At 59.2% G+C, this 19,010-nt stretch overlaps 7 protein-coding genes and 2 non-coding genes across 9 annotated transcripts; all 9 read right to left on the bottom strand.

Moving 5' to 3' along the window:
* Positions 1 to 192: 192 nt before the first annotated feature.
* On the bottom strand, positions 193 to 1,719 carry GCVL-1 (putative dihydrolipoamide dehydrogenase; the record flags this gene model as incomplete). The annotated part of the gene is made up of 1 exon (XM_003722217.1): positions 193 to 1,719. One exon carries the CDS (start codon positions 1,717 to 1,719, stop codon positions 193 to 195), a length of 1,527 nt encoding a protein of 508 aa, XP_003722265.1.
* Positions 1,720 to 2,802: 1,083 nt separating this feature from the next.
* LMJF_29_TRNALEU_01 lies at positions 2,803 to 2,884 on the bottom strand. The gene has a single exon. It is a non-coding gene; the product is annotated as a tRNA-Leu (tRNA).
* A 58-nt stretch (positions 2,885 to 2,942) lies between these two features.
* LMJF_29_TRNASER_01 lies at positions 2,943 to 3,023 on the bottom strand. The gene has a single exon. It is a non-coding gene; the product is annotated as a tRNA-Ser (tRNA).
* A 696-nt stretch (positions 3,024 to 3,719) lies between these two features.
* Positions 3,720 to 4,718, bottom strand: LMJF_29_1840 (conserved hypothetical protein; the record flags this gene model as incomplete). Its single annotated transcript, XM_003722218.1, has 1 exon — positions 3,720 to 4,718. The coding sequence occupies one exon, from the start codon at positions 4,716 to 4,718 to the stop codon at positions 3,720 to 3,722; it is 999 nt and encodes a 332-aa protein (XP_003722266.1).
* Positions 4,719 to 5,648: 930 nt separating this feature from the next.
* On the bottom strand, positions 5,649 to 6,482 carry LMJF_29_1850 (conserved hypothetical protein; the record flags this gene model as incomplete). The annotated part of the gene is made up of 1 exon (XM_003722219.1): positions 5,649 to 6,482. One exon carries the CDS (start codon positions 6,480 to 6,482, stop codon positions 5,649 to 5,651), a length of 834 nt encoding a protein of 277 aa, XP_003722267.1.
* A 516-nt stretch (positions 6,483 to 6,998) lies between these two features.
* On the bottom strand, positions 6,999 to 8,669 carry LMJF_29_1860 (conserved hypothetical protein; the record flags this gene model as incomplete). Its single annotated transcript, XM_003722220.1, has 1 exon — positions 6,999 to 8,669. One exon carries the CDS (start codon positions 8,667 to 8,669, stop codon positions 6,999 to 7,001), a length of 1,671 nt encoding a protein of 556 aa, XP_003722268.1.
* Positions 8,670 to 10,955: 2,286 nt separating this feature from the next.
* On the bottom strand, positions 10,956 to 11,282 carry LMJF_29_1870 (conserved hypothetical protein; the record flags this gene model as incomplete). The annotated part of the gene is made up of 1 exon (XM_003722221.1): positions 10,956 to 11,282. The coding sequence occupies one exon, from the start codon at positions 11,280 to 11,282 to the stop codon at positions 10,956 to 10,958; it is 327 nt and encodes a 108-aa protein (XP_003722269.1).
* A 1,412-nt stretch (positions 11,283 to 12,694) lies between these two features.
* On the bottom strand, positions 12,695 to 15,634 carry LMJF_29_1880 (conserved hypothetical protein; the record flags this gene model as incomplete). The annotated part of the gene is made up of 1 exon (XM_003722222.1): positions 12,695 to 15,634. One exon carries the CDS (start codon positions 15,632 to 15,634, stop codon positions 12,695 to 12,697), a length of 2,940 nt encoding a protein of 979 aa, XP_003722270.1.
* A 2,156-nt stretch (positions 15,635 to 17,790) lies between these two features.
* On the bottom strand, positions 17,791 to 18,978 carry LMJF_29_1890 (conserved hypothetical protein; the record flags this gene model as incomplete). Its single annotated transcript, XM_003722223.1, has 1 exon — positions 17,791 to 18,978. The coding sequence occupies one exon, from the start codon at positions 18,976 to 18,978 to the stop codon at positions 17,791 to 17,793; it is 1,188 nt and encodes a 395-aa protein (XP_003722271.1).
* Between the last annotated feature and the right edge of the window lie 32 nt (positions 18,979 to 19,010).

Consider the following 19,010-nt stretch of genomic DNA (forward strand, 5'->3'; position numbering starts at 1 on the left):
ATAAGCACCTTTTAATGCCTAGTAGCGTGCGTTTCTTCTTTTTTGTTTTCAAAAATTTTCAACTGTCGGATATGACAGGAGCTAATTATGCTGTTGATCATGGAACAGTAGGAACGCACACAAATGCATGATTCTGGAAGCGGCTGCGCAACAACAGCAAAAATTTTCTTCACACATAGCACATCACGGGTTTCATTTTGTATGCGCGTATGCGCGCCCGTGCTGGAAATGAGGTGGATTCCATTCTCGCACAACAAGCTTCGGGAAGACGTCCGGTTTCAAAATCGAGGAGCCCAAAAGCATATGAAGGCACTCTTGGAATCCCTGAGTGATAGCGGGGTAGACGGCGTGAAGATTGCGCAAGTCGTATGCAGAGTCGCGGTTGTGGATGGCCAGTGACGCGAGCTCAATAATACTGCTGGCATGGGGACCCACTGCGCGCACGCCAAGAACTTGCATCTTTTTGTCGTTTGTCACAACTAGTTTGATAAAACCTCTCGTGTTGCCCATAGCTAATGCACGCCCTACGTATTCGTAGCTGTATCGTGCCATCTTGTAGCTGATGGACATCTTTTGGCACTGCTGCTCGTTTAGGCCGACAGCTGCCACTTCTTGATCAAGGAACATGATGGTGGAGAGATTGTCCAGCTTGAGCTTCAATTGCTCCTCAGGATATGGTGTGTACATATGGTCAATGCACGCGCGCCCCTCCAGTTCGGCAACGTTGACGAGAGCGACACGCGTGCACGTATCTCCACAGGCATAGATGTGCTTGTGTGGTTCGATGCGAAGGAATTCGTCTCGGTCGATGCGGTTACCTTTCACCGTGATGCCAATTGCCTCCAAGTTCAGCTTTGAAATTGCTGGTACGCGTCCGATGGAGACGAGAGCGCTGTCCGTGACATGTTGGTGAAGAGAGTTGTCACGAACATCTCTGAGAGTGTAGTGGAACTTTCCATCATTGATGCTACTGCTCTCCATCGCGGAGTGATGATGAAAACAAACGCCTTTTTGCTCAAGAAGTGTTTGTACGAAGAGTGCGATATCTTCATCCTCCATAGGCAAAATACGGCCACTTTTTTCAATAATATTCACTTGGGTTACTCCGAAATTGGCGAAAATGGATGCAAACTCACATCCGATGACACCCGCGCCGATAATAACAATACTCTTGGGAAGCGGTTGCATCATTATATCATCGGAGGTAAAGACAACCTTTCCGTCGGCGACGGCAGTTGGGTGAGGCCGTGGGTGGGCACCTGTAGCAATCACAAAGTAATCAGCCTCGACAGTTTCCTCCGTGCCGTCTTTCTTCGTGACAGCTACCGAGTTCGGTGTCTTAAAGGAACCTAATCCGGAAAGCACCTCGATGTGGGCGTTAGCGAGGACTTCCAGCGTCTGAGTTTCACGCGTTTCGGCGGCGTTTGTGATGGCCTTGATTAGGTTGCTGTGTTTTATCTTCGGAAGCTCGATTACGGACTTCATGAAACGGTGAGACGTGTTGCCCATTGTGTATCGCGCGAATTTCGCCATTTCCCACAATGTCTTGGACTGCAGCGCACCATTCCAAAAATCAGCACCACCAATACGGGACTCTTCAATGATGCAGGCCTTTTTCCCCAGTTCGTACGCGCGGACGGCCGCGGCGATGCCGGCTGGACCACCGCCTAGCACGCACACATCGAATTTCCTCGTCCATGCAACGATAGTGCGCTTCATCGTAGTGGGGTGTCTGAGCGCTTTCTTTTAGTTTTCCGTAAGTGATGTTTTTCCTTGAGAAGGCGCTGAGGAGGCCGCTCGATAAAGCTACCTTTACAGTTGCAAAAGCGAGGAGGAAAGCCGATAGGAAAGACCGATCCTGGTTGGGGGGATTGACAAAAAAGACGAGCACTATCTGAGGATCTGCAGGTGCAATGTAGGAATCGCTGGTGAAGTGGAATTCTTCAATCGTCATGAGAGTTGTTTCCTGCAGTGTGGCAGATGTGGTGAGAAAATTGGTTGCGGGAGCCCATAATACAGCAGATGATAGGATTACTCCTGCTCAGCTGTCCGTCTTCTGCAGACCGCCAGAGATCTATTTTTTCGCTCCTTGTTAAGTTGCCCTGACATATGCGGGGCGGCGGGATCCAGTGTGCACTGTTCGGGGAGGCCAAGCAACCCCCCTATCACTCCCAGAGCTGAACTCAACTCTGGTGATGACAAGGCCAAGCATCTACAACGTAGCAGTGGTCAGTGCAGAGCATCGCTACATACATCTGCGCTTAGGTCCTGAATGGTGTGGCGTCGGCGGGACGTGGGGGCCCTGCACACTTTTGCACCATCCATATAATAGGCCACTTGTCTGGGTGACGTGAACGTGTCTCGCCTGGCCCTCGCTGCTTGCTGGTGGGCGGGCCCTGGGTGCCGGCCTGAGGGGGGGGGTGCGCGGGGTGCCGGCCGGCGTGGTGGGGGCGGCCCCGGGGTGGGTGGGCGTGGTTTTGGGGCTGGGCGGAGCTACGTTTAACCGGTGCGTAAAGGAATCGATGTGTGGAAGAAAAACGCGCCGTGTGCTGGCTGACGTGAATGGGCAGGCGGGATAATGCAGCTGGTTTCGTAGGGTGGTGGGAAAAATCGGGAAGCCAGAGAGCCAATAGCTATCGATCATCAGGGTGGATGAGTGGCAGAAAAGAAAGGCATGGGCAGCCCCTGTGTGGGGCTAAACGGTGAGGCGAGGTCGTTGAGGCCGTAGTGGTGGCAGTCGAATTGGCAAAAAGCACTTTGTAAATGCTTCCTGTTGTTTTGGCTTGTGGTCGGGGAAAAAATTGACAGGAGCGGGGTTCGAACCCGCGCCTACGAATAGAAGAGAACTTGAGTCTCCCGCCTTAGACCACTCGGCCATCCTGCCCTAGTTCTCGTCGGCGTTTTCTTCCTTTAGCTCGCACTAAAGGAGTGAGTTGAAAAACCGTCACCAGCAGGATTCGAACCTGCGCGCGAGATCGCAGTTGATTTCGAGTCAACCCCCGTAACCACTTGGGTATGGTGACCACGACGTTGCAAACGTCACAGTCTGAAGTCATGTTAGGGGGGAAACGGGTCTGTGAGAGTTGTTGGATCGGATGCTAGAATCTTGGAACGAATCCTGTGTGGCCCCAGTCCCAAGGAGTTCACGCCCTGTTTTTTGAGAGGGCGGGGTCCGCTAAGGAGGACGGTTGCTTCTGAATCCAAGAATTCTTTCCTACACATGGCCAAGGCGGTGCCTGGGTTTGGCGAGAGGGGTGGGTGGGGTGGGCTGACCGGACCCTCCTCCCGCACGCCCATGCCCAGGGCGACAGCCGGCCGGTCGCGTTTCGACGCGGGGTCGTGTTCACAACCGTCGCCGCCGTCGGCCCCTGCCCCCTCACGAATCTTTTTCACCCGCGGTGCCGGGCGGGAAGGGTGTCGGGAACGCCGCGTGCGTGATGGCGCGTGGGAGTGAAAAGGGAGGGCGCAGTAGCAGAAGTTTTGCGTGATTGCATGGCGCACCTGCGTCATGCCGTTCCGCACCCACGTGCGTGGGTGCAGTGCTACGCGCGACACTCGTCCAGGCGGCGCCGCGCTGATGGCTTGCATGCACGTGCGGCAAGCGGCAGCGATGAAGCCGAGTGTGTTTTTTTCTTTGGAAGAGAACTCCCCCTCTCTCGCATCTAGGCGTGCAAAGCAATCAAAACCAGTCTACAAATCGGAGCACGCAACCGCTGGCGTCACCTCCGCCTGCGCTCTGCTGCAGCCTCCGCACCACGACGTTTCCCTTCACCCGCCGCAAACTTGAGCGCATCATACGGCTTCTCGTCAAACTCGAAGGCTGGCGTGATGTCCTTGGATGCTAGAATCTGGTGCCGGTGCGCCACCTTCTGCAGGTGCTGCAGCTCCTTCTCCACCAGCGACGTCAGCGCATCGGCCTCCTTCGTCTTTTGTTGGAGGAGGAGGAGCACCTTCTTGTACTCGATTTCGGCACGGCAGCTGGCGCTCTGCACAGTCGATTTCAGCTCCTTCTGCCCGCCGCGAACGTCGTCCAGATCGGCACGAAGCGAGTCGACCTGCTCCTTGAAGCGGACAAAGTTGCGCTTCGCCCACTGATTCGTAGCGTCCGCAGTGGACTGCGTGACTTGCTGCAGGCGTTCGTCCAGCTGCATCAACCGCTCCTCGCAGCGCTCCGCCGTGCAGGTGCTGGCCCGCTGCAAGCGGTCTTCCAGCTCTCCGATGCGTTGCTGCACCGCCACCCATTGCTCCTCCTGCTTTCCTCTGCACGCACTCATTTGTCCCTCAAGGCGCTCCACGACATGGTGCAACGCCTGTGCATCCACAGCACCCTGCATACCCTCCAGCTGCCGCTGCAGCTGGGCCGTCAGCTGCTCCTGTCGCTTGAGCCGCGCGCGCAGCTCGTCGTTCTGGCGCCGCAAGTCCGCTTCCTTCTCCTCTTGAATGCTCTGCGACAGCTTCACTAGGCGCGTCAGGTTTAGTACCTTCTCGTCGCTCGCCTGCACACTGCGTGTGAGCGCTTCCAGTCGGTCACGGTACTCCTGCGCCGCGAGCGTGCCACCAACAAGGCGATCGAGCTCTTGACCAAGCGCGCTAGTCACCGGTGCAACGGTGCGCTGCTCAAGGTATGGCCGGCTAGCACCGGTTGCCGTGGTAGATCCCTGCGCGCCAGGTCGGAGGCGGCCACCACCACCAACGTACGCATCAGCGTACTCCATCATGGCTATAACACACACACACACACACACACACGAGCACGAGAAGAGACGATACCACCACCGCGGCAAAGAGAGAGAGAGAGAGAGACTTAGCGGCAACAACACAAACAAACGCGCTCAGCTGATTCTGTGTGCGTGTGGGCGAGTATGAAGGGGAAACAAAGGTCCCTCTCTATGCGTATGTCGCGTCTATCGTGCGGTACTTTCTTTTTTGTGTGTGTGTGTGCGCGCTCTCGTGTAGTTGGCGCCAGAACGGCACGGCAGACACACAGACACACACAAGCAAACGTGTACGCGCACTGCTAAGAAAGAGGCGCTGCTGGACTGTGAGGGAGGGAGCAAGGGCCAGTAGGAGAGGGGAGTACGAGGGAAGGGTGGGGGAAGAGCAAGCCTCACAATACCAGACGAGGGACGAGAGGGAGAAAAGGATGGGTGTCTCAAAGCACTGCTTCCCGACCCTCCTGCAGCGTGCAGAACCCGGGGATGGGGTATTGCTGATGTAGTGTGGGTGGATCTGCTCTGCATCGGGGTCGGGGAGGGGGGGGGGTGGAGGAGGAGGGACAAGAAGAAGATCGGCGTCGACGTCACAACGAGGGAGAGTGAAAGAGAACCAACGCGCACGTGGGCACGGGGTGCTTGTATTGCTAACACTTCCCTGTCCGCCCCCCACCCTCCCTGAGTCGCTAGCTGCGATGCTCGCCTTTGAGCGGCTCATCGTCGGGGCGCTCCTGCACAGAGCGACCAAACACACAGACACATCTGAGGGCAACGCGAAGCACAGTAAACTCCAACAAAAAAGGGGGAGCGAGAGCGGCAAGCCACAAAACGAACGGCGTTTCCTGGTTAACGCCGGTATGGACGGTAGCTTGCAGGGGTGACGCAAAGGCGCAGCGGTGGCCACCACTGCCCATCCGTCCCGCGACCGCGGGCACACTACGCGACGATTTTCACGTCGCTGTCGCTGCTTCTGTCAGCCTTGAGACGCACCGTCAGCACCTTTTTCTGCGCATCCCACGCCGCATCCGCCGCTGTTTTCTGCACCCGGCGTGGCAGAGGCGCAGCCAGGTAGTAGACCCCAGTCACCGAAACCCGCAACTCGTATGCGTCAACTTCCATCGCAATCTCAGATACGGACGTCACTCGCGGCAGCTCCACGCGCACCGTGACGCCATCACTCGCGGCACTCGAAGCATCGCGCGTGAAGTCGACGCCGAGGTAGACATCCTCGGCAGAGACGTTCTGCTGATACAGCACCGTGTGCACGGGCTCCTCGAAGGTGCCAGCGTCAGAGGGGCTAGGTCGCCAGAATGTTGCCGCGCGCGACTGCCCATCTGCTGATTGCAGACTCGCCTGCTGCGCTGCCGCACGTGCCGCGGCGGCCGGCCCGTCTCTCCGTTGCCGCATAAACAGAGTCGCCAGCTCCGCCTGCGTCCAGATCTCGTCCCCGCTCGGGCGTGCGGGTTGGGCCAGCTGTTTCTTTCGTTCTGCCTCCTTGCCGTGTGACGGTTGCGGTAGCCTCAGTTGGTGATCCACCGCTGTCGGTGGCAGTGCAATGCCGGCCGGGTTCCCCTGCGGTTGCAAGGAAGCCCCGCCAGGATCATTAGCTGAGGCCACCACTGCACTGCTAGAGGCGCACCCTGCGCAACCGGTCGGCGATGCGTGCTCCTCGAGGCTGAAACCCGTGACCTGGCCCTCTGGACGCTGAAAGGCACGGTTGCTGTCCAGCATCGAGGCCAGATTCTCCAAGTCACTCGCGTTCAGCGTCATTTTCTTCGTTTTTGTTTCTTTGTTCTTGTTTGCTGTTGCTGTGTCAGAGACGGCAAGAGGCGCACGAGCGTGACAGAGTGTGGAGGCGTTTTGCGTGCAGCAGGAAGAAGTGCAGAAAGTGGTCGCAATGGGGTTTGAGTCCAGCACGGATGACACCAAGAGAGACAGAGGAGGCTTTTCGAGGCGCTGACTTCTCTGTTGTGGCTTCCCTCACATCACCTCCGCGCCGAGCCTCCTCGCTTTCGCTGTCGTGAGCCTTGCTCCATAGCAGCGACATTCCGCTGCTCCACCGTGAGGAAGGCGGTGGGGCGAGAAGCGGCGGCGCACACCTCATATTTCTGGGACGTAGCCCTTGCACTCACGCAAACACGCTGCACACTCCAGCTGGTACAAACTGCTTAGTCCCTTTCCCTGAGCATCTCGTGCTACATCCAATGGTCGTGCAGCATTCTTTTTTCTGAGGGCATGCTGCTCCCGCTTTGCCTTGGCGCAGGTCTGGGAGGGGGGAGTGGAAAGTCACAGCTTGCTTCTCTGCGGTGAACCAGCGCCTGTGCTGCCGTCGTTTCGCTCTCTCCGCCACTGGTCGATCATCGCACGCATCTCGGGGCGCGCTACAAGGCGCATCAAATACTGCTTGGCTTGCATGGCAGTCATCACATACGAACACAGATACCTGTCCTTGATCTGAATAACGTTGAGCGCTTTGTGATCCATGAGCGACAGCGGCCACTGCTTCCGCTGTGCCGCGTCCATGCTCCACCACATCCGCACAAGAAGAAGGCTCCTAGGGTCCAGATACTTGGTTGGGATGCAGTCACGGCGGCGCGGCTCGGTGTAGTAGAGTCGCCGCATGAGCCCAAGATACGCCTCCTTCACTCCGGCATCCTGGTTCTCTGGGTCTTCGAGCGCGCGGGTGGTGTTGTAGAACTCCATGAACTGGAGAAGATGTGACGGCCACCGCAGCACCACCTCCTCGTCGCCTGGCTCGTCACTTTTCTGAAAGTGGCTGCGCAGGCTGTGGATAGAGTGCACCTGCTGCGTGTGCTCGAGCATCTCGCGAATCATCGGCTCCACCTTACCTACATACTGCTGCAGCTCCGGAACGCCCATGCCCACCCCGCCAAACAGATAGCCGCGCAGGTACTCTTGCGGACGGAAGGACGGGATTCTCCAACGAGCCGGCGCACTGGCGACGGCAGCCCCGGGGCCGCTATTGTTGCTATTACTGGCAGGCACAGAGGGTGGGGTTGGTGATCGAGCCGCAAGCGTTGCGGCTGCAGTGGTGCCCGTCGATGCAGCCGTGGTAACTGAGGCTGCCACTAGACCGGCGCACCCACTCGGGTTTGTGGAGGATGTCGACGACAGGGGGACTTTGCTGGGCTTGCGGGACGCCCTGTTACCGCTCCCGCTCCTCGGTGACTGCCTCTCGTCTTCGTCGTCGTCTTCGGCGGCGGCTGGGTTGGACGGTGCGAGAAAGAGAGTGCCGCTGGGCAGCACGACCTGCTGGGTTGGTATCATGATCACATAGCCGCATTGCGGCTTCAGTGTGTTGATCGGATTGGGAGCCCGCAAGTAGGTGATAAGGTGCTCATCCGTGCCACTGGAGGCGTCAAGCGTCTTTTCAATGAAGACCCGCGCACCGGGCGATTCGAAGGTGACGGCTAGCGTGCCCTCCATCACCGCGCGGCAGCCAGCGATGACGGCGCCGAGGCTGTGACCAGTGTAGGAGACAAACCACGACCCACTGCAGACTTTATCCATCACCTTCAGCTTGTGCCGCACCGCCTTGGAAAACTGCTCGGCCAAGAAGAACTGAATAGTGGGCTGCTCAAAGTACATCCAGATGCCGGCGCGGAGTCCGAGAACTTCCGAGGTTCCACGCTCCGATATGATGCAGTGGCGTGAGCCACGGTGCACGTACGCGACGGCGAAGTACCCCTCCTTGTCGAGGTGCAGACTCGAGCACTGGAGCAAAACCTCCCAGCCGTCAGGCAGGGGCACCTGCATCGCCGTCTCTGGCGCTGCAGCGCAGTAGACATGCGCCGCCAGCGTTGCGTACACGCCATGGGGTGTGAGCTGGAGGAGGCTGACCTCGTGCGGCTCCAGCTTCGGGCGGCTGGAAATCACATCGAGCGAGAGGGGCTTGCCATCACCGCCGCCAGCGTGCTTGGAAGAAACGAGACCCATGCGAAGTCGATCGATAATGCAGTGTGTATAACTTGTCTGTGTACAGGCGACTGTGATGTGCCTGCTCAGGTGATGCGCTGCACCGCACGTACGCAGCTGATGTGCATGGTATGCGTTACAGAAGGAGCAGGAAACGAAAATAAAGCGGCGCTGAGGGGAAGTCGACGGATCCGACGGAAAAACGAACTGCACAGCGTACACCACGGGGGCACGGGCACCCGATCACTTCGATCCGTGCCAGTGAACTCAGCTCCACCTCCTCCGCCCGATGCAACAAAACAGGGCACTGTTAGGAGGAGGGGGGGGTCGAAGTCGCTGTATTGCAACGTGATGTTTCTTCTCATTCTTTTCATGCCAGTATCCGGAGTTTCTGTCGCATCCAGTTTGTTCTTCCGCGGGCCCTTGACCACGGCTATTCTCGGCCCCACAACACGAGGTCAATACTCAACACAACCCCCCTAGCCTGCCATATAGGCCCCATCGCGTGGTGCGACGCGGCCGTGGACGCACGCGTTACAGCAATGTGCCGACTCCATCATCGGAGCACGGCCCCTGCCTCAAGCTCTGCCCACCACCGCTCAGCAGGTCGCCACGCAGCCGGCACCCATCATGCCGGTCGTCACCCCTGGTGCATCCCTTGGGGTGGCACTCAGACTATACACGCCAGGAGGCAGTGTGAGGGCCGGGTGGGATACGCTCGAGTCGTGCTGACTCTCTGCCCGTTACATGGACGGCAGAAGCGTGTGCACGGTCGCAGGCCCCTCCAACGCAGCGCTATATGCGACCTGGCCACCCTCCACCCCCCCCAACGTAGCAGGTGCTTGACCCTGTCCATCACCAGATGTGGCTCGGCGTCGGTCGGGGATAGGGGGGAGGAGGGACTGCCTGGCCTCCCTGAAGAGTGGAGGCACCGGACCCTGAGATGCCACGCACGGAGAGGTGTGTGTCCTCCCGTGACTGGGTGTCACGTGTAGCACAAGAGAAACAGAAGAAACACGAAGGAAACCAGACGCACAGATGAGGGAGAACGAGAACGGAGAAGGAGCTGCTGTTTCGTTTCGCGGGAGGGCTTCTGCGCTACTGTGTGTTTGGGAGCACACAGGAAAGAGAACTTCAGACACATATAACACACAGAGCTGTCAGCGCACGCAGGTCAGCACGAACACACACATCCGCATACTTACATACACATGCAGGACGCCGTACAGATAACACTCAGTAGGAAGCGCATTACGAAGGGAAGGCAGACGGAAACCGAAAAACAAGAAGGGAGCAACAGGATAAAACTCCCCTGCGCGCTGCGCACGGCTGACACGGCGACCGCAGCCGCGAAAAGCTCACGCGCACACGGAATTGGAGAAGTCATTCGGAGATCGAGGGCGGTGGAGGGTAAGGTGTGTGTGTGTGTGTGTGTGTGTGTGAGGAGGCGGAGAGCATGCTGCTGCGGTTGACGGTGGAAGCACGGGGCATGCACGGACAGAAGAGTACACACCGTCATCGTTCCATCATGCACGCATAAAGGGATGCCCACAGACGCACACCTCGACAGACCAAAAGCAGCCATACCAGAGAAGCGAAGCTCACACACAAAAAGAGAGTAAAAAACCCTAAAAGATTGAATAAACACACGTGCTCGTGTTTTGCACAAGCAGCGACAGGTCTCTTCCCACGATACGCTCTATACACACGCGCATAAACACACCAGCAACGACAAGAGAAGCCGCGTGACGCTCTCCGCTGAAAGCCAATGCTGCACTGCGTTATTGTTGCTCTCTCATTTTATCGTTGCGCGCATCGCGTGTACAGACCGCGTGCCCCCTGCGGCATCTCGCTTCCTTTGCTATTGTTCTCCTTCTTGCGCCACCTCTTATAAAACTGCCGCTCAGTGGTGCTGATACCCCTCGGGCACCGCCACTGCGTTGGCACAGAGAGGAAGAGAGACACACGCGCACCCAAACACAGATAAACAACGATCTGGGCATACGCCCAGATGCATGCGACATCCCGCATACATATCAACGCATGTGTTATGTATTTAGTTTTCTCACTTCGAGAATAGCTAGGCAGATTTTAGGAGTGGTGGGGTTTCATTAGTGGCGGTTAAGAGGCAGGGGTGGGAGGAGGTGCGGGACAGAGAGGGCCAACGTGCCAGGCTCACAACCTTCCGCCATCCTCTTCTCTCATTCTTCGTCCGCACACCGCTTATAACGCCGTTTTTCGTTTGACTCGAACAGTTTTCTTTTTTTTGATTGGCGTGCTGTGGTTGCGGCTCTGTTGCTCTCCACATCACTCATTCCTCTTGTTCTTGTCCTTCTTCAGACTGCCGTGCACGGCAACCCCCCTCGTCGTCCCGCCGTACTTCTCATGCAGATCCTCGAAGTCGTCCTCGTTGAAGGTCTCGTTCGGGTGCCTTGACTCGAAGTGAATGCGCATAGACTTGAGGTCGGGAGCCTGTGCCATGCACACCTTGCAGATGAACTTCGAGTGACCAGCCACACCGCCCTTGCGATCCGCCAGACCAGCCGAGCCACCACCCATGTTCGTGGTGGCTAGGTGATTCTTGCGCGCCGTCTCACCGGCTGTGTGCTTCGTTGGCTTCGCCTTGCCTCCCATTGTGCCCCACCAACAACAAAGGACGCGGCGTCTATGCGTTACACGTGTGTGTGCGCGCGTATGATGTATACCAGAGGAAAAGCTACAGCCGAGGCCCAGAGTGCTTCCGTGACAGGACAGAGACGCGCAGACACAGAGACACTCGTTGCTTCACCACTGACTAGCAGAATGCTGTTTACTCGTTTGGTGTCCCGCTGCACGTAGGGTGGGGTGTCCATGAGGTCGTGCAAGCACGTGTTTCATGCCGGGCGCATACGCACAAGAGAGAGAGAGAGGGGGGGGGGTGGCGAAGGAGAACCGCGAGAGCACGCGTATGTGAAACAGAAAAGAAGGGCACCGACTCGAACGGCTGGAGGCGCAAGAGGCACCGAGGAAGTGCACGTCAACGGTCATTGAGAGGTGGCAATATCCATCAAAGGAGAGCAGGTTTTTCCACGGCCAGCAGTCGACAGTGGGAAGACGTGGCTAAGGTGAGAGCAGAAGCACGAGAGGGAGTCCACCCGACCTGAAGTGAGTGGTTCTGTTCCTTGTCCCTCCCGTTGTGCACACCTCCAGCACTCTGTGTCTCTTGCCTTTTTTCACTCTCCAACTATCCGAACGTTTCTGTTTCTCTTGTGCTACACGTGACACCCAGTCACGGGAGGACACACACCTCTCCGTGCGTGGCATCTCAGGGTCCGGTGCCTCCACTCTTCAGGGAGGCCAGGCAGTCCCTCCTCCCCCCTATCCCCGACCGACGCCGAGCCACATCTGGTGATGGACAGGGTCAAGCACCTGCTACGTTGGGGGGGGGTGGAGGGTGGCCAGGTCGCATATAGCGCTGCGTTGGAGGGGCCTGCGACCGTGCACACGCTTCTGCCGTCCATGTAACGGGCAGAGAGTCAGCACGACTCGAGCGTATCCCACCCGGCCCTCACACTGCCTCCTGGCGTGTATAGTCTGAGTGCCACCCCAAGGGATGCACCAGGGGTGACGACCGGCATGATGGGTGCCGGCTGCGTGGCGACCTGCTGAGCGGTGGTGGGCAGAGCTTGAGGCAGGGGCCGTGCTCCGATGATGGAGTCGGCACATTGCTGTAACGCGTGCGTCCACGGCCGCGTCGCACCACGCGATGGGGCCTATATGGCAGGGCGGGGTGCTTGGTGGTGGTGGTCGAGTGAAGCGTAGCTCATGCTCTGTAGCAGAATGGATGTGTTCGAGAAAATCAGTCCTGACCTGAGTTTACATCCACTCGCCGCCGCAGAGCGCGGACAAAGGCGTGGCAGGGCAGATGGAGGGTGCTGGGGAAAGGCATTGACGTTGAGATCGGCCTTTCCCATCTTGCCAAGAAACAGTTGGTGCGCCCATTCGCCGCTTCTACGCGCCGCACGTTTCTTCCGCACCTTCTGATGCCATCGCTCGTGTGCCGTCTTCTAGAACCGCCGCACGGCCTCCACGTAGTTTGCCCACAACTCAAACTTCACATCTTCTTGCGGGGGCCAGTGCGCCACGGCTGCATCACCGCTACTGTACCTTCCCGCGACCGTCACTTCAGCACTGACGCGCCGAGACGTGCGCAGCAGCTCCGTCGCGGAGACCACGGCGGACGGTAGCAGATGCCGCCGTTTCGCAAAGCGTGTGAGCGCCGGTGTGGTTGCCAAGATCCCTGAGCTCGGTGTGCATTGGAGTTGACGCAGCGGAGAGCCGTGCCGCGTGTCACTTCCACTGTCTGCCCCCGCCGCTGCGGCACGGTGCCATAGGGACAGGGGGTACTGCTGGTAGAGCGTCGTCCATTTGCGACTGAGGCTGTGCCAGACCTCCGGGGAGAGGGGGAGAGATGACGCGGTGGCGGCGTGGGTGTGCGTCCGCTGCAACTCTGTGAGTTGCTCCACCTCTCGCGCAATATACACCACGTCCTCGCTCCGCGCGCTGCCGTGGAGCTGGATGGCCCACATGAGCGCCAGCACCACCCACCGCGCGCGATCTTGCGGAGTGACGTGCTCGCTGAAGGTGAGCAAGAGGGTGCGATAGTAGGACATGAAGGCAGGATGCTCACCTTCCTGCAGGATCAGGAGGAGCTGATAGATGACCCGAGAGGAGAACACCGAGGAGAGTGCCGTGTGCCGGCGTGTAGAGGAGACCCGTGACTCACTCGATGGCACGCGACCGCCGCCGCTCTCCTCCAGCGACTCGTCCACACCCGTGCACATCGGCGAAGTTGACGGTGTACCCTCGCGCGACTCCGCAGGTTCAACCATTCGCAGCGTGACTCTCCGCGACGGAGGCCGCCTGGTTGCGCGGACGCCGCCTTGTGTCTCACCGTTGACCTTCACGTCGACCCCTTCTCCATCTGGCTTCTTTAATTCATCCCCCTCCTCCTCCTCCACGATGTAGGGAGCCACGCAGTGCTCCCACTCGGTGCGCCAGTTGACGGAGCGGCGGGCGTGCAGGAGGCGCAGAAAGAGCGCCTCCTCCGGCGTCGGCGCCAGCAGCTGGTTCATGCGCAAGGACTGCAGCACCATATCGAAGTTTGGCAGCCCGCAGCGGGCGTAGGCGCAGAGGCACTGAAAGATGTCAGCATGCCCAGGGGAGAGGGCGGGTGTGGTGTCGCCCAGACAGAGCTGCAGGCACCACATCGCCAGTTCGGCGTTGAGCTCGTCGCCGGCAAGCCGGGCCGCCTCGCGAGCAACGGACAGCGTCGCCAGCGCACTAGAGAGGATTGGCACGGTGGGTTGACGTCGGCGAAGACGGGACAGCCAGCGAACGGCTCGTGGGCGCTGACTCGACTGTTGTAGGTGCCGAAGGTACCAGGCGAGTAGTATGTCGAGCTGCGGCAGCGATTGCGCAGAGGGGTTGTCCATGGGAGGCAGTGGAGCGGCAATGCGATGAGCAGCGGTGTCGAACCCATCATGTTGCCTGCCCTTGCTCGCGCCTGCGGCGGCCACCTTGGAAGCACGTGTCCACTCTTCCAGACACGCATCAACGCACAGCGTGGCCCACTCCGCGATGTCGTGCTGGTGCGCCACCACAGCGGTGCGCAGCAGCGTCAGGAGGGCGGGAACAGTAAGCAGCACAGGAGCGGATACGCGCAGCTTTTCGGAAGACGTCGTTCTCACGGAAATGTGCCGGCGCTCGCCGTCCGCCGCGCCATCGACTTCGCTGTCGTGTTGTGGCAGTCCCTGGGGAGCCAAGAGAGTGTTCGCCGCTGCTTCCTCTTCTGCGAGCCAGTAGCGGAAGATCTGGGCGTAGACGGAGGATTGGGCGGCGGCCCAGTCCCCGCCCGTGTCCACGTAGCGGTAGCTTGCTCTCCGCAGGGACGTGTGGAGAAAGTCTGCTGCGTCGGCGTCGTCGATGCGGAGGTGCCGCAGCACCGTCAAAGCAAAGTCACGCCAGGCCTGCTCTCCAGAGGCCTCCGCGGGAGCGATGGTCGAGGGCGTCCTTGTCGTCAGTGAGGCAACGGCCGCCGCCGCAGTTGTTGCATTGCGTGTCACTGCGGTGGAGCTGATGATGACTGGGTCTGCTGGAATACCTTCATCAGCATCACGGCTCTCATGTGACACCCCTCCGTCTGCAACGGCGGTGCGCACGCCCATATCTGTCGCTGTTGATGCCAGGCAACCTCCCCAACCGTGGCGGAGAAGAACACCCACGCACTGCGCATACACATGCAGTGCTGTAACCGAGATCGGGGATGCAGCAGCGCTCGCCTCTGTTGGCGATGCGTGTGCGTCGTGGGGGCAGCACAGACGCAGCGTCGTCAAGTCAGCCGCTTTACCGGCTGCGTCGATAATGAAGTCGGGAACGGAAGAAGGAGCCCCGACGGCTACGGTGGGCAACAACGCCTCCGAGGATCTGAGGGCGTGCTCGTGGGAGGGAGATGACTCCGGCAGGGCGCCTGGCTCTCTGTTACGACCGCCGTCGCTGACGCCGCGCGCAAGCAGCACCGTGTCCGCATAGAGTGCACAGCACCGACTATACAGGCCTACAGCGTACCCAAGACAGCACACCTTGGTCACGAGACGGCGGCGTTGCTTTTCGTGGAGTGCACCCAGTCGTTGAGGGGCCTGCGAGAGGCGGTCCAGCAGCACTCGAATATCTCGCACCGCCGCGGCATTCGCGCGGGGGCCGCGTCGAGTGGACACGTGATGGGGGCTGTGAGACACGGTGTCAAGGCTCTCCACGGCGGTCTCCACAGCTGCAGGCCGGGGAGATGCCACAAGTCCCATGCTCAGGGGCGCGGAGGAGAGGAGGAGAATGCGGTTGCAAAGGGACTCATGCTTCCGCAGAATGGCGTACACCTGCTCCACTGTCCACGCAGGCTGCGGAGCCGTCGCCGATGGCGAAGAGTCAGAGATGTGTGTTGCTTGGGTCATGGAGGCGGTGACATTGGTAGAGGCAGAGGCGCTGGCGTCTACAACGGCCACCGACGTTGCCTCCGCAATGATGTCCGGCTGGCTTTGAGCGCCCGGAGGACTACTCCTGGCATGGGCGTAGATCGTGCGTGACGCAGTCATCTGCGACGCTGCCGCAGCACCCGTTGCGGTGGCTACGAAGTATGCATGTGTAACTGAAATCTGACGACGTGAAAGATGAAGGCAATGGATGGGTCGAAGGCAGGCGGCATGAAATGACGGAGCGCGGCGCATGCCTTTTTCTTTTAGCTGCTTGCTTGGCTGCTATCGTTAGCCTGTGTGGATGACGTGCTGGAGTCTTCGTCCTCCGCGGGCGTGTGCCTACCCGAGCAGCTCGCGTGGTTCGGCGCGTGTGTCCGAATTGGGCGGGAGGCGGAGGACGGCAGCGGGGCTGGAAAGCGTGCAGATTCAGCAGCTGGCGCAGTGTGTAAGTGCGTCTGTGCTTGCGCATGCAGAGAGGTGACAGGGCAAGCAAGAGTGTGCTCCGGCACCGTGCCTCGCCAGGGACGGAGAAATATGGAGGCCAGACAAGGAGCACCTTGAAAGGACCACTTGCGCTACTACTACTGCTTTCCACAGCCGCCTCTGCCGCTCTCAGAGGAAAAAGAGAAAAAAAAATAGTGACGTGCGGAAGTCTGCGAGAGGGGGGGGGAGGGAGAGAGAGAGAGAGAGAGATCCGCGGCTTCTGTGCGCGTAGGCCCCCAAGGGTAGACTAGTATCGAGGAGAGAGCCACGAAAGGCGAGGTGGGAGAGGACAGAGGCAGGGTGATGGTGGTGGTCACACAGTCCGCGACACGTAGGAGGAGACGTCTCCGCACGGCTACATGCGTCACGCCGTGCCTCGTTGCATGAGAAAAGTGCACCAAGGAAAGGAGAGCGCGATGTGTGCAAAGACTTGGCAGGGCAAATACCCAACGGCTGTGCTGTTCCTGTGTGTGCGTGTTTTCGTGCGTCCGCATCGTACTGTGCTGATCTCCTTTGTTAACCCACGCAGACTTCTGCCTCTGACGCCTTCTTTTTGTTTGTTGTTGTTGCTGCTGTCATTGTTGTCTCACGTCACCTTATCGTTTGCCGTTGTCAGCGTGTTCGTGGCCATGGCAGTCCTTCGCGGTGGGGAGGCATCCGCAAAGCGGATGTGTTCCCGGCACACTCGTGTGCGAGGGGAGTGGGAGCCGCACTGACGCACGCACCACCCTCACACCGCACATGTCGCACCTCCGTCTTGAGCACGGACCCACATTGACACGCGCGCTCACAGATGAACGTGCTTGGAAGAAGAGAGACACACTCGATACGAGCATAGAAGGGGCCGGTGGCTGATGCCACTGCGGCCACAAACAAGCACACGCATGCACACAAACGCAACACACCAGTGCGAGCGAGGGAGCAAGACGCGGCAGAAAACAAAACAATAAAAAGCGCGTTGAATGCTGGTGCATGCGTGCACGGTGGTGAGCAAGGTGCGTCGAGAGGAGCTCAGATGGGATTCGCGGTGACCTTGTTTGGGTTCGACCACTCTCCCACACGTGCAAGGGTGAAAAGAAAAGACGAAGAGGAGGAAGACTGAACGAGGGCGTACAGGATTGCCCACATCAGGACATGTTTCATCGTGGGACGACGTGTGTGTGTGTTCGAAGTCCTCGCTTTGTGAAGCAGCTTATATCAAGCAAGCCTTTCCTGTTTTTTGTTTGTTGTTGGGCGGATGAGGCGGGGGGAGAAGGTAGAGAGGGAGAGATGGCAACGCACGAAATGCGTGTTCACGCCATCTATAAGCAGTGGTGGTCACGGTTGTGAAAGACGCCGCGATTTGTCGGTAAGGGGAAAGATGGGAAAGAAGGCAGAGAGGCCCAGCGATGAACGCCTAACCCTACTACTGCTACTGCTACTAGTCGAAAAAGCAAGGATGCAAGCAAGACAGCACACCAGTGAAACAAGAGAAGAGGAACCAGGTGAGAGAGGGGGAGGGAGGCAAACATACACACAGCTACAGACACACAGGCAGACAGACAAATCCAAAACAAAGGCAAAAGGTTTCGGGGTGGGAGGGGGCTTTGGTGGCGGAGCGGACAGGCCACTTACACCGACGCCGTTCTCCCAACCACATAGACGGCGGCCACCTAGACGTCGTCGTCGTCGTCCATCTCGTATGTAACGTCGTCAGCGTACGTTTTCGGTGTCTTGGGTGCCGTGTTGCGCATGCCTCGCACTCCATTTGGAGTAAAGGGCCGCCCTTGGTAGCTCACCACACGAGGCCCGCCCACGTCTCCGCTCGCACCCCGTCGCATCCCACGCGTCGAACTCATGGCTTGCCTCCGTCGCTCCTGCGCCATCCTGGCTTGCTGGGTCGCCCACGCCGTGCCCGCTCTGGCAGCACCAGAAATGTTGTCCTCTGCATCTTGGCCATTTTTGCCGCAGCCGCCGCTGTGACCACCCTCGGTGAGATCCATCAAAGACCTCATCAGCGGGGCGTCTAGCCAGTGTTGCTCTAGCCGCAGCGGTGCCCGGCTCCTTCGACGTGCCTCCTCTTCATCTTTCCGCAGCTGTTCCCAGTACTCCGGATCTTTATAGCCCTTGTCACGGGCCTCCACCGCGCGCCAAACGCGATTGTTGCGCTCGTGCAGGTAGACCACGAAAGCCAGGCCGGACCACAGGCAGGCGTGCCGCGCCACTGCACGCGCGAAGCCGCGGCGCTGCTCCTGCTCTGCTCGGCGAATTTCCTCGGGAGTGAACCCTGTGCCGAAGGGGTTTCGGTAGTTCGAGTAGTATGGACGGTAGAAGTACCAGGTGGAGAAGTTCATCTGGCTGCCCCGCTGCCCGCCGCCGGCGAACGACGATGACTTGAATTCTTTCTGGAAATCCTCTCCTAGTCCTTCGCCGTAGGTGCGGTAATGTTGGCGTGCCTGGTAATGCGTGTTGGACGCGTGCCGGTGGCTTCCACAGCTGTTTGGGTTCATGTTCATTTCGGTATACATGTCGCGCCAGTAGGCGCGTTGCGAGCGCATGTCATTGCACCACTCTGCATGCGGGTGGGCGTAGAAGCCGCTGCCGCCTTCACTGTCGTCGCTGGCGGCTGCTGCCTCGCTGCCCTTCTTTCCCACGCTGTGCTCGTGCAGTAGCACCTCATAAGCTCTCTGAAGCTGTCGAAAGCCGTCGGCGTCGCCGCCAGCGTCGGGGTGGGCGGTCAGAGCTCGTTCGCGAAACGCCTTCTTGATATCAGCCGGCGTGTACGACTGCCCATCGTGAAGGCCGAGCACGCGTCGCGCAGAGACCGCATGCCACCTCAGAACGCATCCGCGAGCGAGCATGCAAAGGCTGCGCAGCAGCGCCGAGCAGGTGT

Source organism: Leishmania major, chromosome 29 (genome assembly GCF_000002725.2).
Source record: "Leishmania major strain Friedlin complete genome, chromosome 29".
Lineage (NCBI taxonomy): Eukaryota > Euglenozoa > Kinetoplastea > Trypanosomatida > Trypanosomatidae > Leishmania > Leishmania major.